Source organism: Pistacia vera, unplaced genomic scaffold (assembly GCF_008641045.1).
Source record: "Pistacia vera cultivar Batoury unplaced genomic scaffold, PisVer_v2 Contig189, whole genome shotgun sequence".
Classification (NCBI taxonomy): Eukaryota; Viridiplantae; Streptophyta; class Magnoliopsida; order Sapindales; family Anacardiaceae; genus Pistacia; species Pistacia vera.
In genome coordinates, this window is record NW_022195989.1 from 1,202,957 (window position 1) to 1,220,125 (window position 17,169).

The window sequence follows — 17,169 nt, forward strand, 5'->3', positions numbered from 1 at the left end:
CACCCTTTAATCCTCTTTCAAAGCATTCTCCTTTGTTTTGTGTTTGTTGTTAGGGTTTGCAATTCTGATCTGAAATTGAGTGTAACTTGTGTGATTCTTGAGTGATTTGTATTAATCATTCGGAGAAGAGTGGGATAGCTCTTGTTCTAGGGATTCTGTGGGTTAGAGTCTCCCTAGACTCAGGTTATGGGTTGTATTTCAGGATTGTGAGAGGAGGATCTTGAGCATGTTCTTGAATAGGGCTGTAAATTAATTGATGATTCAATATTAATAGTAGTGCAGCGAGCTCCCCATTTCCATAGCTCAACGTGAACGTAGCTTGCTCAAATAGTAATTCTAGTGTTTTGTGTGACTGTTTTGATTGTTGTGTGTGTTTGTTCTAGGCGTTTTCAGATTATAGCATAACAGTAAGCTTATACATTGTTAAAATTGTAAACTTATAAATAAAATTAACCTAAAAGAATGACACATGGCATGAATCCATGCTTCAAGCATTTACCACACAACATAAAACACTTTCAATAATTAGAAATCAATTGGATCTTCCTACAATCCAAATAATTATATGTCAGTGATAACTAAAGTTAAAGCAGTGAGTATTATTTAACCCGTAATTAAAGAGGTCGTGCAGCATTTCTTTTTTCCTTTTTTCTATTCTGAATTCTGAATAAGGCTTTGATTTGATTCTTGATCAGGGGCGTTTAAGAGCCATCTATTGAGACGTTCAGATGCGCTTGTGACCTGTAAATCAAGGGAAAAAAAAGTGTTAGTTGCAATAAATAATGATGCAAAATCTTCGCGAATAAAGAATAATGAATAATACTAGTTACCTGCTTCTCCCAATCTGTTCTCCATGTCATAAAAAGAAGAGAAAGTGCTTGTATTGCCACTCCACATATCATTCCAATCCATATGCCCTGTTATAGTAGACAACATATATATGTATAATAATACAACGCATTATTTGATAGATTTTAATCTCAATTAATTGTAATATAATAAACAAATTACTATATTATTATTATCTGAAATTTTTCTTTTTTCTTTTTTTTTTTAGTAATAATAATCTATTTTATTCCAAATAACATATTTCAGTCTCGATTTTGGCATGTAATCAAACATTCTAACTTTAATAGAAAATACCTTGAGTTATGAAGGGATTTCTCAAGAACACTGAAAATTACTTAAAATTTCAAAACCTCATGAATTAATTAGAATTTTACCTTCACTTCAAGATGGGCAACATATCCAAGCAAAGCTCCAATTGGCACCCCAACCATATAATAGCAACCGATATTTACATATGCAACCACACTTTGCAAACCGGCACCAATGGCAACTCCTGTTTACAATAATTTTCTAAGTAAATGCATTAATATGTAATGACAAATTTACATTCATTTTTTTATATACTGAAAAAGTATCATGTTGATACAATGGTGATGAAATGTGTTAATTTGGCTTAAATATAACTACCTTAAATCTTTATTTTATCACAGTTAAATAACAAAGATAAACAGTATAAAAGAAATGTCAAAAATTAATAAAAAAATGTAAATGACAGAATCCCAAGGATCACGTAAAGTTTTGCATAAAGATGATAATTAAATTAGTTCTCAGTCCGAATAAAACCCTTGAACTCAAGGGATCTCATCTTGAGGTTCCAGGAATTTGAATTGATACGTATTTAACTTATATATGATAAATTAAATTCATTTATATATATATATGGTCAATTAATCAATTTTACTTGCCTGAGAGGATTGGTTGGATACTGTTGAGCAAGACTGAAAAGGCAAGAGGGATAGAGAGGCTTGACACAGATTTTGCGACTTCCTCACTGCTAGTAAACACGTATGCTATTGGATGACTCCAAAATAAACATACCACTGAAAATATTACTCCAATAAACGTCCCAGTACTTAGAATGACTTTGATGGAAAATTTTGCAGCTTTAGTGTTTCCTCTCCCCAGTTCATTGGATATCCGCACGCTGAACCATCAATTGCTAGATATCAGTTTCACTTAACATGCTATTAGAAAAATATAAAATGAGAATAGTAGAGTTATATTATTGAAAATTAAGTGTCACCTTGCTGCAACTAGGAAGCCGAGGCCTATCATCAATTCCCATGTTGCAATGTTAAGGCTGCGATTCATTGTGATGAGTAGTGGTAATATTTTGTTAATTAATTTGATGTAAATGCAAGAGTAATTACCAGATTGAGAATGTAGCTATTGCAGTCTCTGCACTCTTCATATAACCCGCCAGTAAGACCAGAACTGAGTTGTACCATAACTCCAAGCTATTAGATATACAGGGACAATACCGCATAATTAGTATAACTTGATAATGCAAATATAGATTCTATATATAGTTTATTAAGAACTTGATATACATTTTATGCATTTACAATACATGTATGACATTCGCTGAAGAGTAATACTACATACAAACTTTCTTATACAAACTGATGTAGCAAAAGATGATAGAGTGAAATTTTTTTTAATTTAAAATCATTTAATCATTTTTTATCACATCAGTTTATATGAGAAAGATTTTTTATTAAAATTATTGTTCACTGAATGGAATAAACGAATCAAAAAGTTCTTTAAATTTCGAGGTTAATATACATGATTAATTCCTTTTTTTAAAACCATAATATCTTGCAGTGCATTTCATTAATTACCGCACTACTTATCAAAGTTCAAAGATGTTGTAGCCAATTAAGAGGAGTTGATTTAAATGAATTATAAAGAGAGTCTATACCCTTGAATTGTCAACAAAAATAACTGTGGGTAACAAAAATATATTTTAAACTACAACATATATACTTAATTTTTACAGATGTTAATGGGGCGAGTTGGGTTGGATACCAAGAAATCTATGCTCATTACCACCTCTTTTATGAATACTCAAATCTGTCCCATTCTCCATTCTAAAAAATGGGGCGTGTTCAGGTTTGGCTTATGTTTTTAGAGGAAAACCTTGGATCGTCTCATTTGATCCTTTTTTTATATATATATAAAAGAATTCTAACACAAATATACAAACTATTTCTTAAAATAAAGTAAACAAATTGATAAATAGTAATTTTAATTATTAAATATAAAATTTATATTCAAGTTTAATAATTCTACCGCAAAAATGATCCTTACAAATCATAAACAAAAAAAAAAAAAAAAAAAAAATATTGAATTTAAATATAATTTTATAATAAATCTGATTTCAAATGACGTAAAATCATAATTCAAAAATAATTCATAACCTAAACAACTTAATTTGACAATATAAAAGAAACAAAATTAATATAAAGTTAATGTTAAATTTAATATAAAGTTAATGTTCATACAATTATAAAGTTGAATAAAATTTATAATGTTAGTAATTATAGATTCAACAATTTAATCACATACCTTATTTTCATATTCACAAGTGAAGAAGATGGAAAAATATCAATTTGGTAAGTCAATAGAGGAATAAGGTTGTGGTGGCTAGGGTTTGTTTTTGTTTGAAAAAAATATAATATAACATTTTATAAGTAATACTTATAATCTTAATGTTAAATATTTTTTACAATTATTTATTCATATTTATATATATTTGGGACGAATACGACAGTTCAAGGTCAAAGTTATAATTCCCATATCTGTGCAAAAATAATTTGGATCAAGATATTCAAACCCAAATCCGACTAACCCAAAATTTTTACAATTCAAGTTCAACTAATTAGGATAGGGCTCCTTGGAACCCCAAACCTAGACCTGGCAATGTTGGACCCGTACCCGACCCGCCCGTAAAAATGATGGGTGGGCCGAGTAATACCCATGGGTACTCGCATTTAACTTAAACCCAAAAAACCCTAAACCATTTCTCTCTGACGCAGCCTAGCACCAACAGTTGTCATCTCTATCAGACTCTCACGCAGCTCTCAATCTCTCTTCATGCAACTCTCAATCTCTCTCTCACGTAGCTCGTCTTCTCTCTCAAAGCCTGTTTAGTTGAGCTTATGAAAATTAGCTTATAAGCAGCTAGTGCTTATACTCTAATTTCTGCTTATAAGCATTAAAAATTTAAGCAGTTACGTATTTGATTAAAGTACTTATAAGTGATTGATAAATAGTTGACGCGTTTGGTAAAATGTAGCTTATAAGTATATTTTATTATTAAAATGACTGAAATAGTACTACATTATTAAAAATAAGGGTATAGCATGAAATTTTAAAATTAAAAAAGAATAATGTGGTAATATACTTGGTCAAAATAGCTTATAAGCAAAGTGTTTATAGGCAAAAAAAAAAAAAAAAAAGTATCTTCCCTCATACTTACTAATTTTGACTTATAAGTTCAGCTTATAAACTCAAAAAAATTATAAACAAATAGGTCAACTTAATTTTTGAGCTTATAAACTAATTTGATCAGTTTATAGGCTCATACAGACACCCCTCAGGCAGCTCTCAATCTCTCTCTCTCTTTTTCTTCAGCTCTCAATTTAACTTGAATGTTTATCATTTATTAAAAAAAAAAAAAAATGATAAACATTCAAGAGGCTTCTTCTACTCTTGGCCTGGTGGTCATAAATTTTAGTAATAATTATTTCTTATAGTGGGGTTAATATTATTGTTTCTATTTTGATCTGAATCCAAATCTCATCTCCTTACCCTTAATCATGATCGACCGAAATGAGTTTTCCTCCTACTTCATCCCTCTCACAGCGGCAGCTTTAGCACTAATCTCTGCCATCTTCTTCCTCAGATTCCATGCCAAAAAATTGCCTCAAGAAGACTAAAAAATTCATCCAATCGCCACCTCTCCCCCGAACCAAGTACTCAATTATTACAAGCTTTTTGACTTAATGACTGACCTTTCACGCAATATAAAAGCTACTGATTGTCTTCCTTCCCTAGAAATGAGATTTTCACCAGTGACCCTACTCTTGTTGAGTACATCCTCAAAACAAACTTTCCAAACTATGGCAAGGTACTATCCTACTTTATTTTTTTTTTAAATAACTCAGAACATGCTTCAAAATGATAAATGTATTTCATTTTCTTTAAATTCTTGATCCATTTCCTGTTTTATATCTATGTAGTTATATATGTAATTGTTAGTAAGTTGTTTGAATGAAAAGAAAACTAGCAAAGCTTTGTTGACTTTCATTTAGTATAGAGACATCATCTCCTCAATTCCATATGATTTTGTTTTTGTGGTGACCTGCAGGTCAACCTGTACCCGCACGGGCGGGTACGGGTGGTGCATTTCCTTACCCGTTTGACGCGTTACCATGATTACCCGACTCGTACCCGTCTGGCTCACTCGTTTGCCAGGTCTACCCAAACCTATGGGTTATTTTGACATCCCTATTAATTATAAGAAAAAAGCTAGAATACAAAGGTGCAGTGGTAGAGGTGGGAATTTGGGACCGGGCCCAAAAAACCGATCCTAGGATTAATCCTTATGAGTACCGATCCTAGGAGGCCTAGTCCCAAACCCAGACCAGGCCCATGGAGGAGGGCCCGGGCCCTGGTTCGATCCCTCCTCCAGTCTCAGGCCCAAGCCCAAACCTCTTTCCTCTTTTTCCAAAAGCCCTTGGACAAAGTCAAAAGACCTCCTATAAATTTTGAAATTGACAAAAAATTGAGGGTTAAATTGATATTTTACCAAATAAAAAAAAAAGTAAAATGAATTACACATTACCGTTGGGTGTCTCCCCCCACCAACTCTCATTCTCTCAATCTCTCTACTCCAATTCTCATTCATATTCAGTTCAATTCAATTTATAATTTATTCATATTATTATTTATTTATTTATTTATTTATATTATTCAATTTCTTCTATTTTTCCATTTCATCTCTTATTCATATTATTATTCAATTTTTTCATTTTAATTATTTATTATAAATTCATAATGAATTCCCAAAATTATGCATTTGGAGGATTATCCTCAAATGTGTTTTACGTTCCGTCCACCGAAGAAATGGAAGGGTTCGATCCATTTTCACCCTTTCCAAAGGCAACAACTGCAATTCAACAACCACATTCAGTCAAGACCCAGTGCAACGAAACATAAGTGGCTGCGACTCCACGCCCCGACCCCAACTGTCAAAGAGGGCCATGTCTGGGGTATGACGATACTTCACCAAATCAAAACGAACAAAGACAAATGGGGAGGGGGAAGAAACGTTCGGGATATGTAATTTTTGTAAAACCATTATCGACACTGAGAACAGAACTTCGACGATGTTGCTACACTTGGAGAAGAAGCACCCCCAATTAATGCAGCTATTTGGTTCATCTTCAACCGGACTCGATAAGCAAATTCAAACTCAACTTAATTTTAATCCATAATCCTCAACTCTGTCACCATGACAATACAATGCACTCCAAGCATGAGAGGAAATAGCAAGATACATAATTGCTTTGGACTCTCCAATTTCTTTATCTGAAAATCCTTATTTTATTCACATGATTAAAGATGCATTTTGTCCAGCATATACCCCTTTAGTAGAGGTAATAAATGTTCAACTTATAAACGAATTTCAAAATTTTAGGAATATATCTATTGCACTTACTTCAGACATATGGGTTTATAGATCAAAAACAGATTTTTTAATTGTCACAATACATTACTTATATCATAGTTGGGGTTTACAACAAAAATTGATAGGTTTTAAACCATTATGTACTGCACAAAATGCTGACACTATTTATTTTGCAATTATTGAAGTTTTACAAGAATATGTATTAACTGATAGAGTTGTAGCGCTAACGCTAGATAATGCAGTTGTTAACACCATGACAATCTCTTTATTTGAAAAGAGATTGGATCTGCATGGTGAAGGCAAATTTTTTCACAAGAGATTTGCTTGTCACATCATCAATTTGGTTGTTAAAGCAGGTTTATAAGCTATAAATTTGAAGATAGAGAGGGTGCGCGCGGCTATCGGATTCATCATCGGTTATAGTAATAAAAGATGACAAGAGTACATCAAATATTGTAAGCAAAAGGATCCACTAGTTTGACATTTGAAGTTATGTACGGACATGTATATCCGTTGAAACTCCACTTACTTGATGTTGGAAAAAGCTTTGTCAACCACAAGACAAATCATAGATTTCGTCCAGGAAGAACTATCCAGAGGAAGTTGTCAGCTATGATGATTGGATAGTTTGCGAACTTTTTTATTCATTTCTTAAAGTTTTTTATGATTACACTAATACATTAAGTGGTATTTATTATCCTACTACTAATTTAGCGTTAGATATTTTACTTCAAATTTATAAAACTTTTGCTAAATATAGATATAATGACGTCTTAATGGAAATTGTTTCAAAGATGGAAATTTTTTTGAGAAATATTGGTTAGATACTTCATTCTTATATGGATTAGGCTTTGTTGTAGATTCTAGGTTTAAATTACACGTAGCTAATTGTATAATTACTAAGATATGTCAGCGTTTAAGACATGATTATACGTCTTATTTGACTAATTTTAAGCAAAAATTGGAAAGCCTTTTTTCTTTATATCAGAGACGCAGGTACAATGGAAGTTGAACGTCTAGCAGAGATGACTAGCAAGACCTTGATGAAGACATCTATCAAGGATCGAGCATGTGGACGTATATAGAACATGGCGAAAGTAGCAGCTCTAGCTCGTACATTCATGGACCAAGTAAGCTGAATCGTTACCTATAAATGGACATGTCCTACATGATGAAGAAAGAGAAACGTGAGATAGATGTGCTTCAATGGTGAAATCAACATCAAAGTCAATTTCACATTGTAGCCCAAATGGTACGTGACATTTTATTTGTGCTGGTTTCAACAATTGCATCAGAGTAAGCATTCTCAACGAGTAGTCGGAGTTTTGAAGACAAAAGATGCTCTTTAACCAATGAGATGAATGAAGTGATAATGTGTTTACGAGATTGGACTTATGTAGAGAGAAGACTACAACACTACCCTGAAGATCCTAAACTACTCGAACTCTTCAAAAACACAAATTTGAATGATGTAAATATTGTTGACAATGTAAATGAATAATTTAATAAAAACAAATTTATTTAATTGTTTATTTGTGAAGTGTGATTGTCTGAATATTACATTTATTTTAAAATTAATTAATTAAATTATATCTTTAAAGTTTAAATTTAAAACACCCTATATTTATAAATAATTATTAATTATAATTAACCATTAATTTATATATTATTTTTTAAAATTAATTTAAAATTTATTAATATCCTCCTAAAAATTACATAAACCCTCCCTACATAATTTTTTTGGCCCCTTAATTTTATTTGGCCCATAGGACCGATCCGAGCCTTGAAATTTTTCATGGGCCTAGGACCATGAGTGATTGGTCCCATCCCAATGGCCAAACCCATACCCGTTTGGGACCGGTCTCTACCCAGGTCTAAACGGTGGTACCACAAGCCACTAAAAGTTTGAGATGTGTCAATTTCATTAAGAACACACTTTAATGTTTTAATCTTTATTTTATAATTCCAAATTTCAAAGCTTAAAACTAATTTTCTCTCACACTTGTCGTTCTTTCACTTATCTCCACTGCAGTTCTTTCTATCTATAGTTTCCTATGTTTCAACTAGGGGTGAAAGTCGAGCCAAGTCGATAAATGCTCGACTCGGCTCGACAAAAGTCAAATCAAATTCATGCTTGGCTCGACTCAACTACAGTGTCGAGCTGAGTTCGAACACAGCCTTGATCGACTCGAAAAGTTCACGAGTTTCAGGAAGCTCAAGGGTGCATTTGATAGTTTTGAAACTAATAGGGGACCATATGAACTTTTATAGTTTTTAAAATTGAAAATCCACCCAACATATAAAAATAGATTTGGGAATTTTGATAGTTGAAAAAAAAAAAAAAAAAAAACCTAAAACTAAAACCTCTCTGTCTATCTACTCTACCAATTTGCCCCTATCTCCCCTATTACTTTCAAGATGATTTCCTGGTGGCGAGATCAATAGAAAGGTGAGATTTTCCGATTTCGGTGTCATCCGTAATGAGGATTATCTTCTTTTTTTTCGACGGGGCTGGAAAGTAGGAGGATTGTGACGGGGCTGGAAAGTAGGAGGATTGTGACGGGGTTGGTACTGGTAGAGGCAGCCATGAGAGTTAACGTAGATGGTCTTTTGCAGGTTGAACATTTAAGGAGGAGTGAAACTAAAAGAAAGAGTAATGTAATTGATGGTGGGTAGTAGTAGTGGGTGGAGCCGTGGAAATGGTATTCGTTGGCTGCTAATGTAAGTGTTGTTTGTAGAGAGAATTAGGAGGAAGAAATGTTTTGTATTTGCGAGAAATTGTTTTTGGGAAGTAAATGAAACGTTTCCAAGTCTTGTTGCCATTTTGGTCTACTGGTTTTTTGTTTTCAGATTTTTTGGCCAAGCTTGAGCTCGAATTCAAACTCAAGCTCGAAAGCTCAATTAACCGAGCTCGAGTATCCCTTTGAGTTATCGAGTTCAATCTCCATTGCTTAGGCTCAAACTCGAACTTGAACTTAGTATTGTAGCAATCGAGTTGAGTTCGAGTAGTCAAATACTTGACTCGATTTGACTCTATTTCACCCCTAGTTTTAACTCATTTAATGGAATCCAACAAATCTAACGATTGAAAAGCAAAATTGAAACAAAGCAATGTTGTTACCCAATAAATCTAAGCATTTGAAACTAAATCATCGACTGTTTGTCTTGTTGTATTGTGCAAATAATTTATGGTTTGGTGGTGATGATTTTAGAAGTCATGGTGGTTGCGATGGTTGTCCTTAGTGATGGTAGGAGAGGAATTGGTGAAAGCAAGTGGTGGCTGGTGAAATAGGTAGCGAAGCCCAACTGCACTGATTCGCCGGCGTGAGGCCATGAAGTCCGGCCACTCAGGCCATAGCATCAGGCTGCAATGCTTGGCTGCCAGCGCTTTGGGCTTAACAAACCACCCCCGTCTTTATTTTCTTGTTTTTTTATCTACTTTTCCAAATCCGTCTTTGTTTTCTGATTCTTCTGCCAAATAATCAACGGAAATCAATGGAAAAAATGTGTATCACCATCATTTGGTTTCTTTAATTTGGATATATGGCTATTTTTAATTTAATCCTTAATTTTAAGTTATTCTTTAATTGTGTCATTTAATTTAGACATGTGTCAAATTTTCAAATTTTTAGTGGTTTGTGGTACCTCTAGCTTTTCTGTAATTATAAATATAATACATAGTTGCTTTAAAATAAATAAATTATAATCAAAGCAGGGGAAGTAGACATACCAAATCATCACACCAGAAGATATTGAGAGCTTGATCACGGGTAAAATATTAGAGAATGCAGCTTTACTGAATCCTCTCCATGCATCAGGACACCAACCTCTCAATATATACACGAACTCCCCAAATACCAACAACCAAAACGAAATGTTCATCGCGACCATTGCACCCGGAATACCATAGTTCAACAAGTAAACTAAAATCCAAGACAAAAGCACGTGAATGGCAAATGTAGCAACAGTGAGCCATATTATAACAAAGTTCTTGAGTTGAGCCTGTAAGAACATTTGCATGGTGGAGCTAAAGACTGTGGAGTAGAGAACAGGAATGAACCAAAGTGATATTATTCCTGCTTCTGTTGCTATGTCGTCTTCCTCGCCGAGTAGTTTGAAGATTTGAGTTGCAAAGATGAATACAGGGACGAAAATTGTTGCAGCAGAAGTACTAACAATCCATGAACGTTGCAAATAGATGCCCATCATGTGGTATTGTCCAGCTCCAAATGCTTGACCACATAATGTTTCTGTAGCACTTGACATGCCAAGCTGTTAAAGGCAATAAGGGATAATATAAATAGACGCTTTCATGGACATGTTTGCATGATAAGAATATTGTTCAATTCACAAGATTACTATTAGAATAAGATATTTTACTACAGGTTAAAATAAGACTGCAAGAAATATAGCAAGTAGTAAGGAAACTTGAAGAGAGATTAATGGTAGACTAGAGTGTAAATAATATAAGCTAAAGAAATTGTTTGGCTCGTCTTTTATATGAATAATATTAACAAAAATTGTTACGTAAGGATTCGTCGGACACGGGGGCTTAAAGCAAAATAAAAAGCCTGAGTCTATCTTATGATAAGATAGAAATAAAGACATAGGAAACGGATTACGTAGTTTTAACAGTTAAAATGAACCATTTTGTTCTGATGTTCTAAATTCTTTAATTCGGAATGAATCAAATCTCCAAAAACAGGCTTTGAACCTCCAACCAATTAGTTAGGGTTTGAGTAATTATTCTTGAAAAGAAAAAAAAAAAAATAGGAAATATGCTTAATTCTTTCTTGAGTAACATAGGTTTGACTTAAAGAACGTCGGTTGCAAAAATGGACAAAAAATGGGCCAACGGTTGTGGAAATTAAAGCTTTCAGAAAGGATGTTTAAATGGGTAACTCAAATCAAAATTGACATGCACCACGATGTTCTCGTCAAACACGTCAACACTCACTAATGTTGATTATCAACTAAATGACAATCACAATTTTACACAATTAATGTTTCGTTAACATGTGACCGTATATATATATCATTAAAAATTTATAGTCTTATGATTTTAACATGTGTGTTTAGAATTTAGATTACATGTTAAAACTACTAGACTTAAAACAATAATTAATTCATTAAAATAATAGAAAAAAAGGTCTCTTTAATTTGCAACCTAATTCCATCAGGAAAGCATATAAATTTATTAATTTATAGCAAAAGTTATAAAAAGGAATACAAAAACTTACTGTTACCCCACTGACAAATCTAACGAGAATTGTTTGAACAACTGCAAAAGCCGATAGCTCTAACGCTCCCATATGTCCAACAAATGCTTGAGTCACCAGGATAACTCCGAACAAAGCCATTCTTGCTAATATAGCTGGAAATGCAATTCTCCATATCTTCTTCGATTCCATCCAAACTCTCCCTTTCAAACTTCCATCTTCTGCTTCTGATTTAATAATAAGCGTCTCTTCAATGTTACTCATTTAAACTGATCTGGAAAACACATAATTTACGAGAATCATTAAATAAACATTAATATCATGCACATTTAAGCTGTTGGATTTCGCTTTCTTACTCTATAAGAATTCTGCTGAAGAATATTATGTTAATAACTTAAAATTCAGTTCTCAAGTGTTGATACTTGATTTTGGACGCCAACGACTTGCACGTGAGAAGCGCTAAGCGGACTTAGGAATCACACGTGATGGATCCATGAGATTTGAATATGGAGCTGAGATTATATATTTTGCAGAAAACATAAATAAAATATTGGCAAGAGGGGTTTTAATAGTGGTTCAGATACTCAATAAACGACTCCTACATCCACTGTTATTTTATTGATCTCTGACTATTTCTATGATATTGCCCAGAAGACATACAAAGATGAAGAAATACAGTGTTTACACAGACAGAAAATTGAGCTCAAACTATGGTTAGCTCTCGTATGCCCAGCCCCCCTCTTCGGCAAGAGGAGTGCCAATTTATACACCTAAACACTCAATGTAATAAGTGTTTTGCAAGTTGCCTTGACGCATGGAAGGCTCTCGTCCATTCATTTCTTGAAAGGAGATAGGATTGGTAAGAATATCTTTGAGGAGATATAGGCCTGGCAGCATATTTATTAGGCTGACATAAGCGTGACTTTTGAGGCATAACAGAAGCCCCCCGGTTTTTGAAGTGCATAATCGCGCTTCAGAAACTAAAGTCTTTGATCTGAATGGCTGTAGTCTCGAACTGAAGAGCTCGAACTGAAATCTGGCGCGATCAAGTGCTGAGAGCTTGGAGCTGATCGCGATCTGTTAGGAACTCGACCTGAAATCTGTTAGGAGAATGACCTGAGATCTGTTAGGAGAACGACCTGAGATCTGTTAGGAGCTCGACCTGAAAGCAAAACGAGCTCAACCTAAGAGCAAACGACCTCGACCTGAAAGCAAAACGAACTCAATCTAAGCAAAACGAGCTCAACTTGAGAGCAAAACGAGCTTAACTTGAGAGCAAAACGAGCTCAATTTGAGCAAAATGAGCTCAACCTGAGAGGTCAAAACGAGCTCAACCTAAGAGGTCAAAATAACCTCAATGAGCAAAATGACCTCGACCTGAGAGGTCAAAACGAGCTCAATGAGCAAAACGACCTTGACTTGAGAGGTCAAAACGACATCAATCTAAGAGGTCAAAACGACCTCAATCTTAGAGGTCAAAACGACCTGAGAGATCATAACGAGCTCTACCTAAGAGCATAAGAGATCATCGATCTCAGTATGTGATCAGAAATCTGAACACGCGATTTGAAGCTAAAGATCAGCGATCTGAAGCCAAGGATCAGGACGGCACAGGCGTGCGATCTGCGATCTAGCCACGCGATCGGAGAACTTTGATGCATGCAATCTGCGATCTGGCCACGCAGTTGGAGAATTCTGATGCATGCGATCTGCGATCTGGCCACGCGATCGGAGAATTCTAACCCGTGAGATCTACAATCTGGCCATGCGATCGGAGAACTTTGACGCATGCGATCTAGCCACACAATTGGAGAATTCTAACGTGTGCGATCTGCGATCTGGCCACACAATTGGAGAATTCTAACTCAGGTTTGAGATCTGAGCACGCCATCAGGGAACTTGGACGCAAGCTTGAGAATCGGACCTGCATGGCCACCAAACTATTGACGCTTGATTTTGGACGCCAACGACTCGCACGTGAGAAGCGCTAAGCGGACTTAGGAATCACACGTGATGGATCCATGAGATTTGAATATGGAGCTGAGATTATATATTTTGCAGAAAACATANCTTGAGGCAGACTTATATTTAGAAAGAAATGAGCTTATTTTTGGTATATATTGCTAGATTCTAAGGAATTTTTTAGGTAATAGCCAATAGCAATTAAATGTCCACCAACTTTCATGAATAATCATTGAGAGAGTTTTTATCACTTAGATTTCGGAGAACGGAGTTATGGTGAGTCCGTGTTCTTTGTGTTGTCTCCTTATGAGCCCATTTGTACAGATCCTGCCACGCATGCAACCTTTGTGCACTGGCTACCATGTGACTAATAGGCGACTGCCATACAGCTTATGTGGACTGGGTTTGTTTGTATTGGGCTTACCCTTTCCTCTCTTTTCAGCTTTCTACTTCCTGTTGGGCCCTTTCTATAGTATGGGCTTAGGAGGACGCACACAGCTCCACATGTGGTTTTACCATTTTAACCCTTTCTAAAGTAATTTACTATTTATATAATTATTATTATTGTTTTAAATTTCTTAATACGTATATTAGGGTGCATAAATTTTGGTCCTTTGATTAATTTCTGTAACTATTGGGGACAAATTAATTAAAAATGTTATAGTTGCCCAAAAACTGAAAGATTATAATCAATACTTATAATAACTATGAGCACAATAAATTTCACTTAACAATTATTTTTTTTTTTTTTTTTTTTAGTTTTTTTAATCTTATGATATTTTTATATAACTTTCAAGTCACCGAACTTATTGTTTACTCACTTTTAAAATTATTATTTAATTAGGAAAAATGGTTTACATTAAAATAGTATTAGTGTGTGAGATGAAGTGGGGTGTGGTGAGAGTGTGAGTTTTAAAGTGAAACTTTAGTATGAAAAGTAAGAGAGTGTGTGTGTGTGTGTGTGTGTGAGAGAGAGAGAGAGAGAGAGAGATGGCGTGTGGAGAAAAAAAACATAAGAAAGAGAGATTATTGTATAATTAAAAATTGATTCAAAATCCAATCTTATAATTTTTTTCTCACAACCGCAATATAACAACTTGTAATTAGCCAAACAAGATTCATTACGAGCTGACTAAAGTTACGAGAGAAAGTTTATGACATTAGATTTATAAATGTTGTATTGTCCATAACACAAAGCTTGACGAAACTCAAAGGGCAAGGATGTGGACACTTGAAGGATTTGAAAAGAGGACAATAAATTGTGGGAACACTAACAGACCTGAGGCAATTAGAAGCAGTAAGACAAAAAGTTTAATAAACCAAGGCTGCAAATGGGATCTAGTCTCCATAGTAGGGCCTATTTATGGAAACATTGTTACATAGGAGCAAAAAATGAAGAAATTATATCAAAAGTAATAGACATGACATGAAAATGTACACACAGATTGAAAAGAATGAATGGAGGATATGGGGCGAGGTTGTGGAAAGAGATTTGGGTGGGGTTGAAAGTTAAATACAAACAGTGTTGTAAAGACATGAAAGTCGTTGGAGGGAGAGAAAGTCCCATGATCATGAATTCATGATGGCCAATTCAATCAACATCTTACTTTTTCTTTTTTCTTAATAATTTTATCACTTGGTTAGTTTCTTCTCTTTTAAGTTAATGACTTTATGGTTTAGATATTATTTTCTTTTTTATATTATTTATGACTTATTCATCATCTACTAACAAACCTTTCAGGCTTAAACGCCATCGAATCTCCCAAACCTCTGAGTCCAATCCTATGCACACACACACATATATGACATTTTCTAACTTCTTTCTTTCTTTCTTTCTTTCTTTTTTCTTTTTTTTGAATAATACAATATTTGTAAACAAACACTATCTACACGAATTCCAAGGGAAGAAAATTAAAATTTTAGAAACAAATTCATATCCGAAGACCTTTATTCCATAGTCAAGTATGAGGTACTTCCTTGGCTGGAGTTGAGAATCTTTAAGATTTTGGGAATTTTGAAATATCTTGACCTTGTAGTTGTAGGTTGTAAAGCTTGAGTTGCCTAATAAATATTGAAATTCTAACTTATAATTTTAAGTTTTGTTAATGCTAGATTTTGACACCAACAACCTCCCACATGCAAAGTGTTAAGGAAGTCTTAGAAATTATACGTAAATGATTATAAGATTTGAATGGAGTATTGTTTTCACAGTAGCATGTAAAGACGTAAAAGTAAATGAGACAACAAAAGTTTTTATAGTGGTTCGGAAGCTTAAAGCAAATCATACATCCGTTGTTTTCTTTTATCCTGGTGTGTTCCTAGTTATTAGCCAATATTATAAGAGGTCGTGAACTGCGATTTGTGTTACAGGTGTTTGGTGTTCTAAATGTTCTTATAGAATATCAAGCTAGTCTCTTTCTTGTAGTGTGTCTTTGCTATTTTTTTTTTTTTTTTTTTTTTTTTTTTTGAATTTAGAGTGTTTGATCCTGATTTTGTGAGACGAGCTGCCTATTTATACCCGCTAAGCTCAAGTAATGATTATATTTCTACAAGTAGGTTGTGTCGTGCAAATCTCTCCTATCTTCCCATTGGTTGAGAACTTAAGAATATCCTTAAATTAAATGGGGTTTGGACAAGTGTGTAAACCAAATTCATTCACAGACAAAACTTGAGTCGACCTACGTTGTTGACAGCTATATCTTTTCTGTCTTGGACGATGTGGCAGACTCTTGACGGTGCAAAGCCGTCCTGAACTTTGATTGGTGCTCACTGACATCAACTTATGTCAGTCCTGATTTTCTAGGCATAACAAGTTTAATGCATCATAAATCAGACTCACTAATTGACTTATAATAATATGAAATTTATGAATTTTGAGGGTAAAAATATGTCAATGGAGTGCACTTGTTTTGTGATAACTGATAACACGATCAGTAGGGAACATGACTATGTTATTATAAGTAAATAAAAATAGCATTTTGATAATTATATTTGTGACGAAATTACTGCAAAGCATCCAATCAACCTTTTTTAAGTGAAATAAATAACAAATTAAAGTAATATATGTTGATGCCAGAATTTGGATATTGGATGTTAATGGTGTTTCTGCCGAAATGGACGATTGTAATTTCTCCTCTTGATGGACTTGGGGTATGGTTTGCGCCCATAGTTAGTCTTCTTTCTTTATTAAAGCGGGAGCTAAAATAACCTACAAAATGAAAAACTAAAGCATTTATAGGTCAACTTTTGAAATAATTTATAAGATGTTTGTTTCAATTAATTTTAAAAAATGAGATATGACCAAAATAGGTGTTTTCTAAATAATTTTATTCTTAAACATATTAAAATTTAATTTTTTAAACTAAAAAGTTTAAAATTATAAAAAGAAAAAAATGACCAGCAAAGATGCCAGCGAGCTTGTTGATGGTCAGTGGGTCAACATTG

General features: G+C 33.9%; 1 protein-coding gene across 1 annotated transcript; it reads right to left on the minus strand.

The window, feature by feature from the left end:
• Positions 1-522: 522 nt before the first annotated feature.
• Positions 523-12,037, minus strand: LOC116127171 (protein DETOXIFICATION 20-like). Its single transcript, XM_031412827.1, has 8 exons — positions 11,785-12,037; positions 10,275-10,816; positions 2,220-2,306; positions 2,093-2,149; positions 1,755-1,993; positions 1,224-1,342; positions 831-917; positions 523-741 (listed from the first exon to the last, which is right to left on the minus strand). The coding sequence occupies exons 1-8, from the start codon at positions 12,025-12,027 to the stop codon at positions 652-654; spliced, it is 1,464 nt and encodes a 487-aa protein (XP_031268687.1). The 5' UTR covers positions 12,028-12,037; the 3' UTR covers positions 523-651.
• Positions 12,038-17,169: the final 5,132 nt, after the last annotated feature.